Source organism: Cajanus cajan, chromosome 9, assembly GCF_000230855.2.
Source record: "Cajanus cajan strain Asha chromosome 9, NIPB_CcT2T_4, whole genome shotgun sequence".
Taxonomy (NCBI): domain Eukaryota; kingdom Viridiplantae; phylum Streptophyta; class Magnoliopsida; order Fabales; family Fabaceae; genus Cajanus; species Cajanus cajan.
In genome coordinates, this window is record NC_138525.1 from 56,233,130 (window position 1) to 56,258,442 (window position 25,313).

General features: G+C 27.3%; 1 protein-coding gene across 1 annotated transcript; it reads left to right on the top strand.

Annotated features, from left to right (window-relative positions):
• Positions 1-921: 921 nt before the first annotated feature.
• LOC109790709 (WAT1-related protein At5g64700) lies at positions 922-16,614 on the top strand. Its single transcript, XM_020349916.3, has 7 exons — positions 922-1,106; positions 1,870-1,932; positions 6,567-6,683; positions 8,157-8,382; positions 14,595-14,753; positions 15,890-16,041; positions 16,177-16,614. Exons 1-7 carry the CDS (start codon positions 922-924, stop codon positions 16,385-16,387), a joined length of 1,113 nt encoding a protein of 370 aa, XP_020205505.2. The 3' UTR covers positions 16,388-16,614.
• Positions 16,615-25,313: the final 8,699 nt, after the last annotated feature.

Below are 25,313 nucleotides of genomic sequence, written 5' to 3' on the forward strand. Positions count from 1 at the left end.
AATAATAATAATAATAATAATAATAATAATAATAATAATAATAAGGTAATGATGAGTGAAACAAATAACAATGATAGTTGATTGCACGATAGTAATTAACGACAATGGTATATGGTGATGTTGGATGACAATAATAAGAATCAAGGTAAAATTAACACAATATCATGGTTGTAAGTGATTGTATACTTAGGAGAAAAGTTGTTCTATGCTTTATTTAGTAGCACAAATTTAAACTTTTATCTTGTCTTTTTTCATTTTTTTTTTGTTTGTCTTATCTCATGAGCCTTTATAAATTAAACACAATTTATTTTGTCAAGTATTATAAGAGAAATTAAAAACGTAAACAGATATAGCACCTAAAATTCAAAATAACAGCAACCAGATGCTATACATTACTAATTAACAAAAACGTGTAAAAGCAAATTTATCCTAAAATATAAATTAGATCTCACTCAGGAAATACAAAGCTTAACTGGCTCTAAATATCAATATCCCAACCCAACTGTTAGGAAAACGCATATTATCGCTACTATTATTATTATATATCACAAATGTAATACAACATAACAAGCAATGGTGACAAACTAGGAGAAACCAGTGGTAGGGTGACACAGAGAGTTACCTAACAAAATGGTGTTGCTCCAATGCATGGCATCTGTCACCATATTCATTTAGCATCAGAAGTTCCTAAGCTGTCTATCATTTATTTCTTCACTTGACTTTTAATTTTCACCGGTGTGATGTGCATCATCACATAACATAAGATGCCGAGCCGAAACCGTTTCTTTTCATCAATATCTATCTATCTATATTAATATGTTTGTCTCTCTTGGCAAGAGATAAAGACTTTGCATCATTGCTTTTGTTTTAACTTAGACACACGGAGGGATAGAAACCGCTGAGGGAAAGAGCATGAGAACTATGAAGGAATGGTTCACAACTTCAAAGGCTGTGTTGAGCATGCTGCTGGTGCAGGTTATTGGAACCGGGATGCAGCTCTTATCAAGGGTTATACTGGTTGAAGGCTCTTCCATTTGTGCACTTATTGCATATCGTCATGTTGTTGCTGCTATTTGTGTTGCCCCTTTTGCACTCTACTTCGAAAGGTAAAGCTTTTAAATGCTACTGATGAATTGCTTTGCTCTTACTTCCAACTAAATTTAATCTTGCTTTCCCAATTGTTAATCTTTGTTTTTGTTCTTTTAAGATTTTGATTTGAATTATATTATATGTAAAGGTTTTAAATTGAGATTGTATTTGATTCGTTGTGTTGTTTGATATTGTGAGAAATTATTTACAATTGTGATAATCCAAAAATTTTGATGTTGCGGCTTAAATCATGATGACAAACTTATTTTTTAAACCATGATTATATTTTCTTACAATGTTCTTTTATTGATTTTCCTAATATTTTGTAAAAAAATAAAAATGTATTACAAGAATAAATATATTTTACATTTGAAAATAGAAAAATTCGACAGTTTCCTCAATTAGTTGATTACTTCGGATGCTGCAGAATGATTTTTTTTAGATAGGAAACTATTAAATTTAATAATAACAAACTAACCCTTTAATTGGTCTGTAAGTTTTTGATAAATTTAATACACATTTCATGTTGGTGTGTTAAGAATTTTTTTTTTTTTTGTTGAGATTTTTGGTATCCTATCCTAATGCAACTTTCAATACATACAATTATTTCCCACAAAGTAATAAATTCATACATACACTTAATTTAGTTATGCACTCTACCCTGAACTTTGCTTCACCAATTGTTGTATGTTAGATTTTTGTTCATGTTTTTAATTTTAATTTTCCCCTCACATACACTTTTGCTTCTTGATGTTTTCTTGAATGATATTGTGGTTGCAGAGACCGCACGAAGAAGTTCAGTTGCAGGGTTTTGTTTTGGCTCTTCATTAACGCGTTAATGGGGTATGTGCAGTCTTTAATTGCCCTAGAAAGAGGAATAGTGTCTCTGTATAAAATTATTGATGTTTTAGTTTTTTTCTTCTTCAAAACTTAATGTTTTATAAATTTCAAGTTTATTAACTTTTTTCTTTATATATAGAATTAATTATCCATATACTGTGAGTATAAAGTTTTTTACACTGACAACCAATTATATCTTTTAAATTATTTTATTTTATTTTTATTTCATTAAATGAGCAACTGACATGACACTATTAAAAAATATGATTGGTTGTCAGTATAAAAAAAATTTACACTAGCAGTATATAGGTGATTAACTCATATATATATCCCTATTTAATTTTACAACTCTATAATTAATTACTCTTATAATAAATTTTAAATATGGATATACTAATTTCGAAAAATAATTTATAAGACATAATTACTTAATTTATCATAATTAAGGATTTTAGTTAATTGAATTGATAGCACTAAATTTATTCAAAATTATTCCCATCTAATATTAATGAGATACTTAATTATCACCCGTTATTTATTATTCTTTTCATCCCAAAACAACTACTACATTTTAAACTTTTTACACACATTTTAAGAATAGTAATAAATATATCATTTTTAATATATTTTTATTAAAATAATTTCACTCTTTCAGTTGAATAACTAATGAATAGATAAATTAAAAAGTAAAAATATCAATTAATTTGATAATTTTTAAATATTAAAACTGTAGTTAATTTAAGATGGAGGGAGTAAATTAAGAAAATTACTGATTGAGAATTTTTCTAAAAAATAATTAGTATAAGAAATATTTTAAATTTTCTTATAAAAATAAAACAACATTTTTTATTTGAGACTTATATATATATATATATATATATATATATGGGAATTGCTAATATACTCACATCTATTTTTTAGTTGGAGTATGTTAGCAATCTATACCAAAATTTTATGACAAAAAAATCACTCATTTTTTTTATTCGATTAATTTGTATAAATGATATTATAGTAATTTAATTTAACTTTAAAGGAAAATAAAATATTTTTTCTCTTATTAACTTTATTCTCTAACTTATTTCCTTTTCTATTAATTACTCCCTCCGTTTTTTTTTTCATAGTCGTTTTGTCAGAGTTTGTTATTTTTTTTTCATTGTCATATTACTAAAATCAATAAGTTATTAATTTTTTTCTTCCATTTTTACCCTTGATAATTAATACATGTTTGCTGAACAATGTGTGTATTTATTTTTAATGTCTACCTAATTTTTCTCCAACTACTCATATAAAGTTAATATGCATTTATAAGAGCAATATATTCTCAACAAAATACTATAAAAAAAACAAAAAAAGGGACAACTATTTAATGGAGTAGTTCAACAGTCTAAAAAATGCAAAAAAAAAGTAAAGGGTAAAATTGGAAAGTAAGTAATAAACATTTTTGAAAACTAAAATATCAATGATTTCCTTAAATCTCGTGCAAAACCTTAAACGACTATGAAAAAAAAACGGAGGGAGTAATTTTTATTTGTTCAGAGAAAGAGAAAGGGGACATCATGAGAGATGAAAGAGAAATGAGTTAAAGAAGGAATTTAATAGGAGAGAGATGAATGTGTTAAAGAAGGAATTTAATAAGAGAGAGAAATGAGTTCGAGAAAAATTTAATAGGAGAGAGAAATGACCTAGAGAATGAAATTAATAAGAAAGAGAAAATATTTTATTTTATTTTAAATTAAATTAAATTACTATAATATCTTTTATACAAATTAACTGAATCAAAAGAAATGAGTAATTTTTTAATCTTAAAATTTTGATATAAGTTGATAACATACTACGATTAAAAAACATAGAGAGTATATTAGCAATTTCTTATATATATATATATATATATATATATATATATATATATATATATATATATATATAAAGGATACTAAGAAATATTTATAAGTAATATTAAACACTTTTTAATTTGATCATCAATATATACTTTTAGACAGGATATGCTCTCTTTCTCATATTCCAAGCATTCATTGACAGATAATAAGAAACACTTTTGTATTTAAATACCCTAGAAAAATAATGAATTCTTGATATGTGAAATTGAGTTTGCCACATACTATTTGAAGTTTTGTTTTTTAACATCAAAGAAAGGGATACCCCAACTCTTACAGATCCTAACAGTGATTACATAGACCTCAGTGTATTGAAACTCGAGTGCATATATCTCCATTATTACCTTTTAAGATCGCCTAAATGAGTTTGCAGTTTCATGCTTTAGAGAAAAGTACATGAAGAAGTGTCACAACACGAAAGAAAAGAAAAACACACGAAGAAAATATACATTTGAAAAAAGAGTCTATACCCAGCAAATAAGTACTGTTTGATACTTAAAAATTACGTGGAATTACTGAATTACATATATATATAGTGTTATGTGGACCCCACTTATGATATAAGGTGTGCATGCATAGGTTTTGAGAAGAAGTGATTCTTCCGAGAGTATGGTAGAAGTTCTGGACTTGCTGGTCCATTAATATTCTTTAATGGAACAATTATTAGACTTTGTGTATGCACACATTTATTGGTAATTACTAGCACCATTTCTAAAGTGAGAAACCTTCATCTGATTTAAACTCTTCTGCATATGACAAGAATATGTTAATAATTCTTCAATCAATGTTTTTAAAGTACTAATTTATATTTGCCTTAACGAAATGAAAGTCTCTTGTGTGCATATACAACCAAATATGCAGCAATCATGGTATCCTTTTTTGGGGAATGGTTACAAGTATTGGAGCCTTTAATTCCTCCCCACAAAAACAGATAGAAGAAACTAGTAATTAACTTCATCAGTGTATCCACCGGCCCCAATTAATGATTACTGCAACAGTTCCTTTTCCAATGACTTTGTGCCATTATCAATAGTATTTCATAGTAAGAATAATGAAGTTCATAATTTTATGGTCTATTTCTCAGACATTTGTGTTTATCCCTTTCAATTTGATTAAAATTATATATCCCAATTTTTCATCCTAGTCCTATTACTACAATTGAAAAAAAAATGTGATTATTTTTTTTTCTTTTTTAAAAAATAATATGTACCATTTTCCATACATAATGTGTAATATGTTTATTTTATTTACTAAAAAAATTTGCCAACGTATTGGTTTGTAATTGAGAAAAAGACAAGGAATGAAAGAGAAAGAGGTGTGAATTTATTTCCTATCTTTGAATGCATCAAAACAGAAATTAAACTACCTCTTCCCAGCTATGCCTATGCGTACTGTAAATGCATATAATTAATAGGCACGACTTCACAAGAGATAAGTTGTTTGTTTTTTAGCATGTTTTGAAATGCATTAATTTTGAAAAATAACTATTCCTTGAATTCTTATACCTTGTTTGATTAAGAGGAAATAAATAAGAAATAAGGGGGAAAAGAGTGAAAATAGGAGAATAAAATAAATGAGGGTGTTTAGTTGAGAAAAAATAAAAGGGTGATAAATTAAAAAGTGATAGATCTTATTCTTTTATTTATTTATTTTTCCTTCCTTTCTTTTATATATATTTTATTTTTCATATATTTTTTATCTATTTCTTTTTTTATTAAACAACTCAAGTTTTACTTTATTTTTTTATTTATTTTTACTCACTTATTTTTCTTTATTTTATTTCTTATTTATTTCTTTTTCTCTACCAAACACACACTTAAAAATTGAAGAAAAAAACATTTTTTTTAAAACAATTCATGTTATAGCCATAGTTTTAAAAATTGGACCGGTCATCGAACCGGTTAAGGTATTGGGTCAGTGGGTCAAAGGTTGAACCGGTGGATCACTGGTTGAACCACATAACTCGATTTTTATTTATTTTTATTAAAAAATATTCATATTAAATATATTTATACTTATAAATTTTAATAAATTCATATCTTATTTTAAATTTAAATTTTTCTATCTTATTTAAAATTATTTTTATTTTTATTTTGTAAAAAAATACATAAAAAAATTACATGTTAAACGGTATATTAATACAAATTAAAAATAAAAATAATATGTACATATATAATATGCTTGCAATTAATATCACAAAATAATATATGTAATATTTACATAGATATTGAATTATTAAATATATAATTTAAAATTAATAATATACTATAAAAGTTATTTAAGTTGTATATATTGCAAACAAATATATTAGAACAAGTAGTCATTGTTATATTTAATAAGACTCCTTGCTTTTTTATTAAGAGATTCAATTTTCATTATTATTTTTGTGATTTATGGTCCCTTAAAAAATTAAAAATAAAAAAAAAAGTGGTTGAACCGGTTTGACCCACCGGTTCACCAATTGAACCGGAAAATTGACCGATTCAATCCGGTTTGAAACGGGTTGACTGCATAACCGATCCAACTTCAGATTCGGACCGGCTGGACCACCGTTCCCGGTCCAACCGGTCCGACCGGCTGGGTCGGTCCGGGTTTTAAAACACTGGTTATAGCAATGGGCACTATTTCTTTTAACTTTAATTTTTTTGTATAATTGTAACACGTCCTATAGACTGAACATATATATGCATAACTCTTGATGGTTTTCTAACATAAAAGAGTCATGGTACTAATTAATTACAGGATGGCCCTGGCTCAAGGATTGTTCTATTATGGTCTGCGAGACACTTCAGCTACATACTCTGCAAATTTTCTCAACTTAATTCCTATATTCACCTTCTTTACCTCTATCATTTGCAGGTATACATATTTAAAAATATTGTGCTATGTATAAATAAGAATTGTAATATATTAATTGGTTAAATTTATTTTTTTCTCTTTTTTATTTTTAAGATTCAATTTGTTATTATTATTTTTAAATGATTTAATTTAATCTTTTAATTTTTTAAAAATATTTAATATTTTTTCATCGAAATTAATTTTAACAACGTTAATGAAATTAAACGAAAAGGTAAACATTGGATAACCAAATTGAATTATTTAAAAATAATGGGATTAAATTGAACATTCAAAAAGTTGAGGGACCAAATTGAATAATAATTTACCTAAAAAAATTATTGAGATAATTTAATTTTTCTTTTATCTATTTTGTTAATTATTATTCAACTTGGTCATTTTATTTTCAAAATATTCAATTTAATTCTACTATTTTAAAAATATTCGATTCGATCCTGTTTGAAAAAAAAATAAAGAAATACAATATTATCCTTGTATCCAATTTCATTAACGTTGTCTATGTTAAACAAATGAGTAACATTGAATTTATTTTTATTTTTTTTTTGAAAATTAGAAAGTTAAATTAAATAATTCAAAAATAGTGGAATTAAATTGAATCCTCAAAATTAACAGAGGGGCCAAAAAGATAATTTAACTTGTATAATATATATAATATTTATAATGTTAAATTGTTTTATATTCATGTGAAATAGTTTCATACTATTATTTAATTACAAAGTATTATATATAGGTTTAAATGTGTTTTTAGTCCTTTAAATTTAAGGTAAATTTATTTATTGTCCCTCAAATTTAAAATTATTGTTTTTAGTTCTTATGATTTTAAAAAATCTTATTTTAATTTTTTAGGTCACTAATAACATATCTGAAAATGACAAATTGAGATAATTATATAATATCAATCAGATTTAATGTGATATTTTTACTAATAGGATACCAGTTGATAGATTTTGTGTCAGTATTTGATAAATTTTCTAACAAAATTGAGCATAAGAACTAAAACAAGATTTTTTTGAAATTGCAGAAACCAGAAAAACCAATTTTAAATTTGAGAGACTATAAACAAGTTTAAGAAACTAAAAACATATTTAAGTATTATATATAATATATTTATTGACTATTAAAATAGATAACTAAAAACTCAAACTACCAATGAATTATAATTAATTGGCTATATAAAAAAAAGTTTAATAGTGATGTTTTAATGGTGTAATTAATAATTAATTTTATACAATCATTTAATTAAAATTCATAATTTATATATTTTAAACAATTATAATAAAAGTAACACGTTTATCATTTATGATAAATTATAATTATCAATGATAAATTATAATCAGATGATCGTATAAAATTATTTTACGGTATCACTATTAAATCCATATAAAATTCTCTATACTGCACATAACCATTAAACTGTATAAATAAATCTCCCATATATCCTAGCATTGTCCCGTAACTAAAGCAGCATTAATGCAGAATGGAGAATCTGGTGCTGCAAACAAGGGCTGGTAAAGCTAAGTGTGTAGGGGCAATTTTGTGTGTTGGTGGTGCATTAGTTACTGGTCTTTACAAAGGGAAGCAATTTAGTATTGATCATCATAGTCATCACCTTCAAATTGCAGCACACAGAACCCATATGCTTCGTGGCTCTTTCTTTTTGATTGGTAGCTGCTTCTCCTACACTGCTTGGTTTATTGCACAAGTATGTATATCCCATTCTTTATTTCTTTACCTGCACTACTATAAAAGTGTTATTTTTTTAAAATTTTTTATGAAAAAATATTCGCAGATTTTTTTATATATTAGGATTAATAAGGCTTCTCTCATTAGTTTTTTCTTTTCTATTTTTTCCTCTGTACCTGTATTTGTCTTAGTTAGTTTTACATTAGATAGGTCTAACCATGGTTAGTTAGCTTATCTTTTCTTTGGCCACTTATACTTGTATATATAACAATAATCTTGCTCTCTGTAAAGGGTTGATTGTTACATGAGAGAAATTATTGAGAACTTTACCCGCTATCATGGTATCATCGTGTGACTATTCTTCGCTTCCGCATTGTTCTCTGTTCCGATCAGCTTTTCTTTTCATCCATTGTTCTCTTTTCTGATCAATAATGGAAAATTCAATTCAACCCGCACTTTCCGATCACCTCGTCAATCCGGCGAATCCTTTGTTTCTTCATCCCGGAGAAAATCCAGCTTTAATTCTTGTAACACCTTTGCTTTCCGATAACAATTTTCCACAATGGAAACACGACATGCTCGTAGCCCTTGAAACCAAGAATAAGGATCAGTTTGTTCTTGGAACCCTAACCTGTCCAAATCTCTCCGATCCTCTTCACAAAGCATGGTGCCGCTGCAACAAAATGGTTATGTCATGGCTTGCACACTCAATGACTCCTTCAATTCGTCAATCTGTTATGTGGATCGAGTCGGCTTCCGAAATTTGGCGAGACCTTTGTGATCGCTTCTCTCATGGCGATAAATTTCGCATTGCTGATCTGCAAGAAGAATTGCAAAATTGTAAACAAGGTGAGCTTACTGTTTCACAATATTACACTCGTTTGCGTATACTTTGGACAGAATTGTCAATATATCGCACAGTTTTGGCTTGTTCCTGCCCTGTTGCATGTTCTTGTGGAATATTTTCCAAGATTCAGAAAGAATGTGATGATGATTGCGTAATCAAGTTCTTGCGAGGACTCAATGATGAATTCTCTCAAGTTCGTTCTCAAGTAATGCTTATGGAACCTATGCCTGGCCTCACTCGCACTTTTTCTCTCGTTCTTAAGCAAGAACGCGAGTTTGGAGGTCCAGTTCCTCCAATTCCACAAGAATCTGCAGCTCTGGCTACATTCAATGATGATTCTGCTCGCAACAACTCTTCTACTCGTGGTGGATTCTCTAACACTCGTGGTGGTGGTCGTTCTGGTAGAGGCAACAATACAGGCAGATCTACCAGATTTTGCACTAAATGTAAAAAGACAAATCATACCATTGACACATGTTTTCAGATTTATGGTTTTCCACCGGGGTACAGGACAAATGGCAAGAGTACTTCCACTACTTCAAACACTTCAAAGTCTTCTGTGAACAATTTTGATTCTACTACTTCTCTTGTATCTGCCACTTCTGCTAAGGATGACGTCACGTCTCAGAACACTTTCAATTTTTCCAAGGATCAATATCAAGCATTATTGGGCTTGCTTCAACAGTCCCAAGATCCCTCTCCCTCTGTTAACAGTGCTCACAAATGTTCTGTGAGCACTCCAGGTATCAACTTGTTCCAATCCTCTTGGATTCTTGATAGTGGTGCTACTGACCATATTTGCCCTTCAAAATCATATTTCTCTTCTTTGATTCCTATAAAACCTGTTTCCGTTAAATTGCCTAACAACCAATCTGTTTTTGCTTGTTATTCTGGTACTATTCACCTTGGAAATCTTACTCTTTATAATGCATTATATGTTCCTGATTTTTCTGTTCACCTAATCTCTATTCCAAAACTTGTTACTACTCTCAATTGCATTGTTATTTTTTGTGAATACGACTGTATCATTGTGCAGAGGCATACCTTCAAGATGATTGGAGCAGCTAAACAACAATCTGGCTTATTTCAACTCTTACAACACAATGATTCACTTGGTTTTTCTACTACTGGCAACAATTGTACCACTGTTTTAGCAACTACTCTTAATGATAACTTTAGTAACTCTACATCTGTATGGCATGCAAAACTAGGACATCCTTCAAATAAAGTTCTTCAGACATTGTCTTCCCAATATACTTCAATAAAATTTCCTTTAGTTCATGTATGTGACATATGTTCTTTTGCCAAACAAAAGAAATTACCTTTTCCTGACAGCACTAGTATTACCAATTTCTTTTTTGAACTTATACATGTGGATATTTGGGGACCACTTGCTATTTCATCCATTGAAGGTTACAAGTATTTTTTAACTGTAGTTGATGATTATAGTCGTTTCACATGGATTCATTTGTTAAAATCTAAGCAGGAAGTCAAATCTTTATTGCCAAATTTTATCATTCTCATTGAGAATCAACATGATTGCAAATTAAAACGTTTAAGATCAGATAATGGTAAGGAATTTATTCTCACTAATTTTTATAATGCCAAGGGCATCCTTCATGAAACAAGTTGTGTTGAAACCCCTCAACAAAATGGTATTGTTGAGAGGAAACATCAACACTTATTAAATGTTTGTAGAGCATTACTTTTTCAATCTCAGATTCCTAAAACTTTTTGGTCTTATGCTATAAAACATGCTGTCCACATTATCAACAGACTTCCTACTAGATTTCTCAAACAAAAATCTCCTTTTGAAATGATTTATCATCATAAACCTGATCTACATGACTTAAGAGTTTTTGGTTGTCTTGCTTATGCCTCAACTCTTGCTGCCGGCAGAACAAAATTAGCTCCTCGAGCTTCTAAATGTATATTTCTTGGATATAAATCTGGCACTAAAGGATATGTTCTTTACAATTTACATTCCAGATTTTTTTCTTTATCTAGGAACGTTATTTTTCATGAAACTGTATTTCCCTATTCTGATTTTCATAAATTTTCCTCTAATTCTGATGCCATACTCACTGAATCTACTAATGATTTTGCACATTATGAACTTTATCCCATTACTGTTTTGGAAACCACTAACACACACACCCCTAGTGAACAATTACAGCAACCTTTAACAGAAGAGATGCAAGACATTCCTGTACAACCAAGAGTTTCTACAAGACAGAAGTTTAGACCCAACTACCTTAATCAATATCACTGTTACAGTGCCACTTCTTCTAACTCTGCTTGTCTTTATCCATTGCATTCATACCTATCTTACAATAAGTGTTCTTCTAACTACACTGCCTTTTGTCTTTCTATCTCTGCACATGTTGAGCCTTCAAATTATGCACAAGCTATTACTCAAGACTGTTGGAAGCAAGCCATGATGACTGAACTTGATGCGTTGAATCGAAACAGAACCTGGTCTTTGGTTTCACTTCCTCCTGGCAGAAAGTTGATTGGATGCAAGTGGGTATATAGAATCAAATACAAGGCAGATGGTTCAGTTGATAGACATAAAGCTCGTTTGGTAGCCAAAGGATTCACTCAAACTGAAGGCATAGATTATTTTGAGACTTTCTCACCAGTTGCTAAGTTGACAACTGTAAGGTTTCTCCTAGCTCTAGCTTCCACTAACAATTGGTTTCTACATCAATTGGACGTAGACAATGCTTTTTTACATGGAGATTTAGAGGAAGAGGTTTACATGAGGCCTCCTCAAGGACTACAATTACCTGATTCCAAACTTGTTTGCAAATTGGAAAAATCATTATATGGCCTAAAACAAGCTAGCAGAAATTGGAATCAGAAATTGAATTCTGAATTGCTTCATTTGGGTTATAAACAAAGTTCAGCTGATCATTCTTTGTTTATCAAGAAACAAGGTTCTTCAATCACAATTTTGCTTGTCTATGTTGATGATGTCGTTTTGAGTGGGAATAATTTTTCAGAAATTCAAATTGTTAAACAACATCTCCATCAGAAATTTCAGATTAAAGATCTTGGTCCTTTGAAATTTTTCTTAGGTCTTGAAGTGGCTAGATCTAAGAAGGGGATCATTCTAAATCAAAGAAAATATTGTTTAGAGCTTATTGATGAATCTGGTTTACTTGGCTCTAAACCAGCACCTACACCAGCTGATCCTGCTATAAAACTGCATGCAGACCATGGTTCCCTCTTAAATGATCCAACTAGCTTTAGAAGATTAATTGGCAGATTACTTTATCTTACTAACACAAGGCCAGACATTAGCTTTTCAGTCCAACAGCTGAGCCAATTTGTTTCTCAACCCCGAGAACCACATCTACAAGCAGCCTTGAGAATTGTTAGATACCTTAAAGGAGCACCAGGCCTTGGTCTGTTCTATCCTGCTGATAATCATCTCAGAATTCAAGCATTTTCTGACTCAGATTGGGCCACTTGTTCAACTACACGAAAATCAGTCACAGGCTATTGTGTTTTCCTTGGCAAATCACTTGTTTCTTGGAAATCAAAGAAGCAGTCTACTGTCTCAAGATCTTCCTCTGAAGCTGAGTATAGGGCTTTAGCTTCCCTTACTTGTGAACTCCAATGGTTGAAATTCCTATCTGACAGTCTTTTTGTTAAGATTCCAGCCCCATTTTCTGTATTTTCTGATAGTCAATCTGCTATCCAAATTGCTAAAAATCCTACCTTCCATGAGAGAACAAAACACATTGAGGTGGATTGTCATCTGATTCGTATCAAACTTCAAGAAGAATTACTACATCTTATTCATGTTCCTTCAGCAAATCAACTAGCTGATGCATTCACTAAATCCTTGTATCCAAAGCTTTTCCTTCATGTTATCTCCAAGTTGGGTTTATCCAATATACATGGCCCAACTTGAGAAGGGGTATTAGGATTAATAAGGCTTCTCTCATTAGTTTTTTCTTTTCTATTTTTTCCTCTGTACCTGTATTTGTCTTAGTTAGTTTTACATTAGATAGGTCTAACCATGGTTAGTTAGCTTATCTTTTCTTTGGCCACTTATACTTGTATATATAACAATAATCCTGCTCTCTGTAAAGGGTTGATTGTTACATGAGAGAAATTATTGAGAACTTTACCCGCTATCATTTTACGAATTTTCTTGCAATAATAATTTTACAAAGAATATTTACAAATTTATTTAAGAAAAATAATTTATAGAAATTTCTTACAAAAATTTTTATGAAAAATAATCCACAATTTATTTTTTTGCAAATTTTGCTACAATTTTAATGATCATAGAAAATTTATTTCTACGGTAAAAATTTGCAGAAAATATTGTAAGAATTTTATCTTATTTCTTGCAGATTTTCTTGTAAAAATAAATTCTCAAGTAATGTTTACTAAATGGTAGAAAAATTTCGCAGGTAACTTTTAATTTCTTGCAGATTTTTCTGTCAATTTTAATTCGTAGGAAAAATTATATAAAAATTTATAATTTTAAGAATTAAAAGATTTATCTCAAGTCTCACATCGATTAGAAATGAAACAATTAAAGAGTATATAAGTTGAGGCAACACTCACTTTACAAGTTAATTTTGTATGGTTGAGTGTTAGACATACAAATATTTTAGATGAATTCATTGTAAGCATTTGAAACTTGAAGAATTATTAATAGAAATTGTACCAAAATTACCTGATTTTTTTTTCTTGCAAAAAAATTCGTAGGAAATTTCACAAGAAACTTTCCTGCGAATTTTTTTTGCAGAAAAATTTCTTGCGAATTTTAAAATTCGCAGAAACATATTATCCATGAAAGTATTACCTATAGATAAAATTTCATAGAAAAATTTGTAGGAACAATGATTTCTATGAATTTTTCATAAAATTCATTTGAGTATATTGTAATGTTTATATTTACGGTTAGTTATTTTAAACATATTATATTTATATTTTGTTTTAACAAACATAAATTCTGTAATTAAAATTAAATATTTAGTGTAGGTAAACTTTAAATATTTATACTTACAACCGTTATTGTAAGTAAAACTTACAGTATTGCTATGTAATTAACTTACATACCAAATTATTCGTGAATAGATATAAAAATAAATATTTATTTATAACTTTTAGTGATGATTTATAATCGTTGTTTTATAAGTCAATGTTTTTTAGTGATTGTTAACCAAATAGTTAACAAACTAATTATAAAAAAAAATTAATAAACAGGTACACACTCTAAATATATATAATAAACACTTGTTTATATATGTTTACCATCATAACAATAAGCTGGGTACTGATTTGTTGGGTTATGTGAAAATGCATTGATCGAATGTGATTATGATCTATCTTAAATAGCTATTTTGAATTTAAAAAAGGTCATGTTGCTGAAAGTATTTCCATTGAGGTACTGGGGAACAATGCTGACATGCATTGTGGCAGCAATTCAAGCAGCAATAATGGGTGTCTTCATAGATTCAAATAAAGCTTCTTGGAGATTAAACTGGAATCTACAACTCATCACAATATTGTATTCGGTAAGATATTTAAATCCAATTAATAAATCAACACCATTAGGATCCTTATTTTTAAAAAAAATTGAAAAATAGTATTTAATTAATCATGATTTGTATAAATATTTGAGTGCTAAGATCGTTCTTATAATTTAACATATTTTTACGATAATTTGATCAAGTACTTGTAAATTCAAGATGAATAATTACTCCCACAATAATTCATGCGAGATATATTGGTCAAAGACAGAAATAAAATTACAAAAAAGAAGTAGATAAATTGAAACAAGGCACAATAAATAAATAAAATACTCGATTTATCTTCTTTATTTCTAAAACTTTAAATAATGTCTCTTAAATTTTAAATTAATTTGTTGGTTTTTGTTTGATATATCATTTGTATGATTAATTCTATTTAAAATTAAGCTTAATTACAACCAGTGTGTTTTGAATTAATTACATATGGTTTTGGTTCTTAAATTTTTTCCTAGCAAATTAAGAATTTTTTTTTTTAAATTAAGCAAATTTGGTCATACTATCTATTTTCACTTAAAATTATTAAATCAAAAGTCATTAATTATTATATTGTATCCAAATATTTGACTGTATATGGTATATTAGGAAATACAATAATTTTAGTATTAAAGAAGTAAAAAATATGTAAACATTTGATGTATTTTTTTAACAAAAGTGGGATTAGGATTTGAAGGGCGTTAAATTTGATTTTTTTTTTCAAGGTTAAATTTGATTTATTTTAGTTAGTGAATTTGACTTAACAATAAATTTTAAAAATTTTACTCAATTTAACTTATGAAAATTTTGAGAAGAATTTTTTTTTGTAATTTTAAGTAAAATAAAAATGGCAAAAATATTATTTTTCTTAATTTTTAAAATAAATAAATTTAATTGATAAATTTATAATTAAAACTTAAAAGACCAAAATTTAATGTTGTCAAAACTAAAATATAAATAAACTAAAAAGTAACTATTATTTAAAAAATTCGTATGCTAATTAATCCTTCTCAAATTTAATTATAAAAAATAAATAAAATTGGTGTACAACATTTGGAAACTATCAAATATCAATTGTAATTTAATTTGAGATTAAATTTTGAATGAGTAGCATAAACACTGATGACAAGTGGGAGTTACTTGTGTAGGGAGCACTGAATACTGCTGCTTCATTTTGCTTACTATCTTGGGCAATCATGGCCAAAGGACCTACTTATCCTCCAATTTTCAATCCACTTTGTCTTATTTTTGTGGCCTTATCTGAAGCTATCGTACTTGGACAACCATTAGGAGTTGGAATGTATGAACAATTTTCTTTCTTTGGTACATTATTATATATGCAACACTCTACTAGGGTTAAAGCTACAAGCCTACAAAAGAATGATATCTCCTTAAGATAATATAGAAAAATTACTAATACAAAATCTATGTGCAGGTTGGTGGGAATGGTTTTGATCATAACGGGATTGTACTTCTTTCTGTGGGGCAAAAAGAATGACACACAGCACTTGCCTCAACCAATTGTTGCAGCTGTAGAAGGATCAACAGTTATGGCTGATGGACCTCAATCAACATGTACAGTCATACAAAGTTCTTCACCTATCAACGCTGTGGTTCTTGAAATTGAAAAGACAGAAAAAAACTAACAGCTAATAGGGTCACTTTGTTTTTGTTAAGAATTAAGATGTTGTCTTGCTAGCTCTGTCTTTAGAAAGTAGAAATTATTAAGGAACAATATCGTATCTATTTTCTTGCTGAAGAAACAGTCAAATATAGGGCAGCTGATAAATAAAAAGTAAAGGACTATGTTGTAATAACTTTAAGTAAATTTTTAATTTGATACTAAAATTGATAATTATATCGTAGAATAGAATGTGAACAACTTTAAGAAGGATTTTTTAAACTAAAAGCTAGTATCTCAGGAAACTAGTTCAGAAATCAATGAGTAATATAATTTTTATTATAAATTGTTACGGTATTGAAAATCAAGTTAAATTGCAAATTAATAACACTTTCTGATAATAATAAAAAGTTTGTTATTATTATTTTTTATTTTGATGCTGTCTTATTTTTAGTAAGAGAAAAAAGAAACAAGAGAAAACAAAATGGAAATCCCCTTTCCGTTGATTTTTGTGCTCATCGATTAATTGAAATCTATAAAATTTGAAGCACATGATCTCAATTAGTTATCTCAACTTCTTTTTTGACTTTAATTATTTACTAGAATTTATGTTGTCTCACTTTATAGTGATCCACTTTTCTTAATCATTAGATTTATCTAATTTTATTATAAGAGTTAATCACTTATATATTATCAGTGTAAAAAAATCTTACATTAATAATTAATTATATTTTTTAATAATATCATGTTATTTACTTATTTAATGAACTAAAAATAAAGTAAAATAATTTAAAAGATATGATTAGTTATCGGTGTAAAAAAATTTTATACACTTATAATTAATTTTTATTATAATATGGTACACTTTTGGTATTAATTTTTTTTATCCCGTTGCAGTGCCCCACCACCACTTCCTCCTTGTAAATGCTTTCCTTTCCTTTCGCTCCCTTCCAACCCGTGTCACTACTTCTACCCCCTCTTCAATTCTACAACCAATAATGTTTTAAACTACTTACCAAGAAATAATAAAGCAAATTTTTGGTCATGGATGCATTATTGTGCTTGAGACTTTTTATGTCGAGTATTTTAGATATTGTGTCAATTTTAAATCCATCACAGATTTTAACAACATAAAATTATTACAATAAAATAGATTTTTAGTGACATTATTTAATATGATTTTTAGTGCAATAAAAAGCACTACAAAATCTTTTACTAACATTTCACACATTAGTCATTGTATGCAGTGTCGCTAAAATATTTACGGATAATTATTTTATATGTTGGTAAAGACCCTCATAATGGTCGGAAAAAGTGTATAACTTTTTGTGTCATTTGTTACTGGTATTTAAAATTGTCGCTAAAAGTTTAAGAAAAATTTTATAATACTCTTTAATTATCTTATTTCTAGTCGATGTAGGACTTGTAAGATGAGTACAAATGTTTTTTAGTTACCTTATTTCTAATTGATGTGGGACTTAGAAGATGAAAGTTATCTTCTAAGTATATATTCTTTAATTTTTTTAATTATCTTATCTCCTAAAGACCAACTTAGAATAGTAAGTTATAGGTCTAACTCAACCTTATAAAACATACTTGTAAGGTGAGAGTTATCATTCACTTATATACTCTTTAATTATTTTATTTCTAGTCGATGTGAGACTTAAGTTTTTTTAACAAATAATTGTCACTAATAGTAAATTTTGATGTGATGTAAATACATTTTTGGTGACCATTATATAATAGTCATTAATATTTTTATTAAATAATAAAATAGAGACAATTAATTTATTATTATTAAATAATTGTCGGTAATACTAAATTTTGTTGTAGTGAATGCTCACACATTCTATTGACCTAAAGTCTCGTTAGAAGCATCCAAATACAATAGACATTGGATCATAGGTCCAAACCTACCAAGGAAAACTTTAAAAATTAGTCAATGATTAAAAAAAATAATCAATTAAAGTAAGTAAATTGATTTATATATGTATTACCTCTATGAATCCATAATGTTGTCGGTAATAAATGTGAACATGTACTTCACAACATAATAGTCACACTCATGATTACTCGATTGATTTGGACATCACAATATACTTAGAATATATTTTAATTCAATTATAAGAATTAGGTTTACATTTGACTTACTTTTGGAGTAATATATTGAAACTTCTTTTCAGCTATCAAAGGAAACCCTTACAAGATCAAACTTACACTCAAAGATCATAACAATGAACATAATATATAAAATCGAAAATAATTAAAGAATTAAATTATTATTATTTAATGAAATTGTAAAAAAAATATGTATTCAAATTAGATACTAATTGTGAGTCAATTACATATATAAAAGGTAACTCAATAGTTTTCTTGTATAATGAACACAAAAGAATTGTAAGCAACTTCCTTGAAATTATAACAAAGAATTGCAATGTGTCTTACATTTTGTAACGATGATAGAAACTTGTAAGTTACTTTAAATTTCAAATAAAATATAATACAAGTATTTATCCATTCAAATAAGGTGCTAAATAGACTTCCTTACCTCCTAACTTAAATTGATCTATCAAATACTCCTTGACCATATATTTCTAACACACTGGATGGCAATAGAGTCAATAAATCTATCATAAAAAAGTATATTGCAATCTGCATCTCAACACAAAAGAAATGAATAGACTTTAAATTTTGAAAATAAATGTGTAATAATTAAATATATTAAAATAAAAATCATTGCAATTAATACTTCATACACTCTAATTTTTCAATCGTTAACTTAAATAAAAAATTGAACTCTCTCTTTAAATTAAATTTTTAGTATGAAATTTGTGAATAAAAAATGATTAAAAAAGAATATTTTATTAATAGTGATTAATCAAATTAATTTTTTTATAACAATTAATTATTAATAAAGGCGATAAATACGAATAACATAATTAAAAGAAAAAATTTCAACTTTTAAGATTGAAGTAATTAGATGATGATGATGTGAAAAACATAATCATTCACTTACTTCCCCTTTGTCTAATGAGGAGTACATGTTTATACCAAAACAAATAAAATGGATTAACTAACCCCTTCAATGATGTTTTAATGTACAAGATATAGTAGGAAAGGAATATAAAAAGATAAGACTTGACAGTTAGACATGAAATTTTATGCATACCCCAAAGTTGGAATTTTAACATCTTGTCTAAACTTTTACCTGTTGAACATGTCCAATTTCTAACTTAGTCATACATCTATATTCTATGTTTTACATTTAACAATAAAAAATACAAGGCACCGCTGAATCCTTAATCTATCGTTAGTTTGCTTCAGAAAACAGACACTGATTCTGTGTTCCTTTTTCCCTAAACTTTCTAACTTTCGGTCTACAGGGTCGGTTCCCACCACTGATCAATGTTCATTACCAGTGGAGAATTTATTCCCTTCACATGATTCTCGTTATTATTTTCTCACTTAGAACAATATAAGAATAAAATCAATGTTTTTGTAAGTTGATATCAAGTAAAGTCAAAACTTGCTACTTTTTGAAAGAGTACAGAAATATTTTAATATAGGTTGTGCGAAGAATAATATTAATTCAATGTGGTTTAAGAGGATAAGTAAAAATATTTGGACCGTTATTTATATTCTTATTACTGTCAAATAAGCTTAGTATTAAATATAGAATGTCATTTAAACTATTATTGAAATAAATGTTTAGTTATTTTATGATAAAAATGTTTACTAAATATTATTGGTTATATCTCAGTATTTGATGTGTTTAATTTGACAAGTTTTCATGTTATATACACCTCTTTATATCAATAATACACTTTTAATTACTTTTCTTTCTTAAAATATTTTTACATTTTTTATTTTTTTATTTCTTGACTTTTCAAACCTTGTTTCTCTTGTCTTTAATGCTTATTTTTGCTTTTTTAAGTACTTACTCCTTTTTATATGCACCTCATTCTTGTCTCGTTATCTTGAATATTTAATTTCTTTTTCAAGCACTCATTTCTTTTACATGCATCTTTTCCTTCATTTTTTTATGATTTCAAACACTTAATTTTAAAGATTTTTTTTGCAAGTAAATAATTGGCTCGTGATATATACACCTCCTTCTTTCATCCGTTTTCTTCTTCTTTAGTATATTTTATAGAAATATGTAAATAAAAAATATTAAAAAAAAACACACACACACATACCTTCTTTCGAAAAGTTTTTTTTCTTCAAAACATTAAAATTAATGTTACAAAAGTTGGATATGTGTCAAAGGAATGATGCATAAGAATCTTAAAATATATGTTTTGGAAGAAAAATTACAATTATAAAATTTTAATCTGTTTTAAAATCCTAAAAAATCGAAAAACGAGATGCGTGTCAAAAAAGTAAATAATTGAAAAAAAATTTAAATATTTAATTTTAAAGATTGATTTGGCAAGTAAATATTCGACTCATACATTTCTTCTTTCATCCTTTTTCTTTTTTAGTGTTTCAAAAAGTATTTTCTGAAAGTATGTAAAAAAAAAACACCTAGAAAGTACTTTCTATAATTATGAAAATATTCTTACCAAAATATTTTTCTAAAACACTAAAACTAATGTTACAAAAATTGGATGCACGTGAATTGAAGGATGTGCAAGAATCTTAAATTTTCATATTTTGGATTAAAATTATTATTCTAAATTTTTTATCCATTTTGAAATCTTAAAAAATGGAGGAAGGGTTGAGCGTTTGGAAAAAAAATTGAACATTAGTTCAAATTTAAAAATTGATTTTGCAAATTGACTCATGTACATTCCCTTCCCTTTTCTTCTTTTTCTTCTTTTTAAGCCATGCCCAACATCATCCAAATCGCGTTCGACCTGACCAAGGTGGAGACCTCATAGGACCTCATAATTGGCGTGACAAAATCCACTTTCGGCCTCATATTAGGTAGAGAATCTCTACCTACGTATGGTGTCACCTTAGTGGCACCTGACATTGTCTAGACACGGAGTCTCTACCTTGATCACCCTCAGTGTCACCCAATTAAGGCCCGCGTATTTATCAACATATTAAACTCGTAAAAATAACTAAATTTTTTTTGTTGATAATTTATGTAATTCTATTCTCTATAATATAAGTATAATATAAATCAAAAAAATTATGAAAGTATCTTTGCTTTTGTATAGTCTTTTTATACCATATTTTAAGAGTTGCTGCCCAACATCACAAGTCAAAGACTTTCCATGCTCTCACGTTCAATGCCATTCTAACCTCTCATAGTACTATGTCAACCCGAGACAAGTCTCTTCCCTGATCCCCAGCATCACCAATTTTGTGTTTGGTGTGAACGAGATAGAAACCCTGGTTCAAATTATGCCCGATGTCCATGAAGACGTGTCCAACGTCATATCAGAATTTGCACATAATAGATTGCAAAAATTACCCCCCAAGACTTGGAATACAGAAGATCCAACACATCATTGCATCTGATAGTCCAAAATATCATATAAGACTTGAAATCATCAAGAAACAACACATGCAACATCATGTATGATCAATCACTAAAATTCACCTCAACACTCAAAAACACCAAAAATCATTTTTTCCCTTCACCATTCAATTTGATTTTAGCTACCTACAAACTCACACTTGATAAAAACACCAACACAATTCATCAAATCAAACAACCAATTCGTCATAGCTTCCCTTACCTCAAATCCTAGCCACCAAGTGAAGAAATAAGGGAAAGGAAGAGAAGAACTTTGAAAGCACTACACTTGCACCAAATCTAAGCTTCAACAATTTTGAATCACCACCTCAAGGATCAACGAGTACCTATCACGCCTCTGGGGAATCTAGAAATAAGAGAATAAGTATTAGCGCTCCAAAGCTTCTCACTCTACTTTTTCTCTCTAAGATCTTTAAGAAATTAATTTTATGAAGTTCAATTCTCAGAATAAACCTGTCTTCCCTCAAGGTCAACTTATCCTCTGACCTGATACCCTCACAACTTATACATCTCATCTTAAGTACAATGTTACAAATAAAGTTTTAAGTAAATATTAATTTTATGTTAATAAGTAATATAGTAAAAATTAGATTTATCCTTCTTATTTTTTTATTTTCAAAATTAAATAATTTTTATAACATAAAAAATTAATATTAAAATAAAAGAAGAAAAAATAATTTATATAAAATATTTTTCATATAATATATTTATTTCCTTTTACTCTCAATTTTTACTAATTCAAACCATTGAGGTGAAATTTTTTTTACTGCTTTCTTTTTTATTTCTATTTATCTTAACAATATACATATTTTCTATTTTATTTTTTCATTATTCTTTTTTCTTGTTTTTCTATTTCTTTTCATTTTTCACACCTAATTCCCACAAAACGTTAAAATGTTTTTAGTTATCAGTTCAAATAAATGAATGTAAATCCACCTTCAGCTTGATGAAATTAACAAAGTCTTCTTCATTTCAGATATTGGAATGTTTTAATGTTCATTTATATTACTGCAAACGGGTCACTACATGTTCTTAATCATTCACTATGAGCCTACACAAGTTGATTCTTGAAAAATTCGCAATTTAAACAATTTTTTATTGTTTGGGCAGTGCATTTCTACTCATTTATATTGAATGATATAATAAAAAACAAAAGTTTAAATTCTTTTACTATTTAAAAGTGATTTAAAAAAAACTGCTTTAAACGATCGATAAATAGTCATTCTCTTACATTTTTTAATAATAATAATAATAATACCGCAAATTGATTTAATTACAAATATATCGAATATATATATATATATGCTTATTCATTTAAATGCAAATTTATACTTCTATTTTTTATAAGTAAATTTTTTTCTCAAATATAAACAAATTTTAACTATTTTATTTCATTTAAATTTAATGATATTTTTAAAATATTATTATTTTAATAAAAAAATTTAATAAATCTCTTTTAATACGGTTAATAAAGATAATTTAAGAAAAATATTGTGATTTTTTTTATTCTTATAAATGAGAACGGGGGAGTACTGATTAGTGATTTTAGACAAACACACAATCATGTCATGACAAGTTTGGTTAAATGAATAAAAACGTAAAGATGAAAAATTAAAAACAAAAAAAATTAAAGCAAAATTATTATAGTGAAAAAAATGAGCTCAAGAACTTTTATATTCTTTTATTGAACAAGTGAAAAAGTGGATTTGATTTCCAATTTTCACATTCTCTTCCTTATTTTTTTCTTCTTCTTTCACTTATCCTTTCATTAAACATGTGAAAAGTAGCTTTTAAATTTTCATATTCTCTTTTTGTCGCTTCATCAAGGCATATTTCCCAAATATGTGTTTTCATAGGCAATAGAAGTAATGCCCACTTTTATGATCTATATTTTGAAGGAAATTGTGTTTTCGATTGTGAATAAAATACTCTTAGAACAAAAAAAAATTATGATATTTTATATATTTTTGAGTAATTCTCTAATCATAGTAAAAAAAAATAGGAGTGACAGTAGATGTATGGAGGAACAATAGATACTCCCCATGTTTAGTATAGCTTTTACTTCAAAGAAAATAATCATTTTTCAAAACTATCGAATTAACTAACAAAAATAATGTTTAAAAATTAAATTAAACTAAATATGCATTATTTTTATAAAATTTGAATTTTGTTATCTGTGTATGTATATTTTTTAAAATCTTAAGATGATTTTTTTCAAAAAAAAAAATCTGAGAAGAGAGTTATATAATTACATTACATTATTGTAATTTATATTGTCATAGTTTCGATTTTTTTTACCCATCAAAATTATAATGACAACACTAAACCTTGAACTTAAAACTTTGTCCATATTACTTTAACTCCACCACTAAGTGACCTTAGTAATTTAGTTTTGATTCTTTATATATAATAAATATTTAATTAGTATTATTTGAAATATATGAATTTTCTTTGTATATAATAGTCTTATTTGAGGAGAAAAGAAAAGTTTACAATTATTAAAAACTAAATTACATGCATAGTGTTATCTAACTAAGATTTGATTTAGATATACACAAATAAAAAGAACATTACGTATGTCACTTCAAAATAGGCGTCTCATTTTTAATAGCAATCTTTCTAATATTATACATGTATTAATAAATTAAAAAATATATTTAAATTTTCAAAATATCAATTTTAGAGGTATTTTATTTTATTAATAATATATATATATATATATATGTATATATTAAAATATAAAACATAAGTATTCAAATACATTTAAATACAAATATCTTATAATACTTATTTTTAATAGAAGTTAAGGATATCTTATTATGAGATATAAGATAACTAAATAACAACATTTAAAATTATAGATAAAAATAATTAATAATTCATATTAAAATATTATGATAGACATTTACAATCATTACTATTCAATAATTTATGTTTTACATTAAATTTCAATAATTCAACCGTTGAATTTAAAGTTCTAAGTCTGTAAATTTTTAAAAAATTTAAAAATTATTTCATACTTCATTTCATTAATTTGAATTGGCATAAAATATTTTTATGATTATCCGTCAATTTGAGTTAATCATCAAAGATTTTTAAAATTTAAAGACTTAATTTACGCATTAAGAACTTTAAATTTGACTGTTGAATCATTAAAATTTGATGTAAAATATAAATTATTAAATAAAATAAGTTTAAGTACACTTATTCTAAAAGTAAATAAATCTCTCCTCTATATATGAAGCATATCTAATAATTATTACCGTCTACCATTATCACTAAGTCATTATCGTTTTCACCACTAAAATTATCGTTGTCACCACTAAAATCACGTCACATCGAGAAAAGAATCAAAATTTAAGATGCTTAATGCAAGAAAAAGGGGCCCACTTTATGTTTATGGCTCGTGTTTGCAGCATCCTATTAAAGTTGGTACATGGTGGGGGTATGAGACTGTGCG

Excerpts from the sequence above, each read along its gene's own strand:
- LOC109790709 (XM_020349916.3), top strand. The coding sequence starts at position 922 with ATGAAGGAATGGTTCACAACTTCAAAGGCTGTGTTGAGCATGCTGCTG. Across the intron at positions 6,684-8,156 it reads TTTACCTCTATCATTTGCAG|AATGGAGAATCTGGTGCTGC; the intron begins GTATACATATTT and ends GCATTAATGCAG. Across the intron at positions 16,042-16,176 it reads CAACCATTAGGAGTTGGAAT|GTTGGTGGGAATGGTTTTGA; the intron begins GTATGAACAATT and ends ATCTATGTGCAG.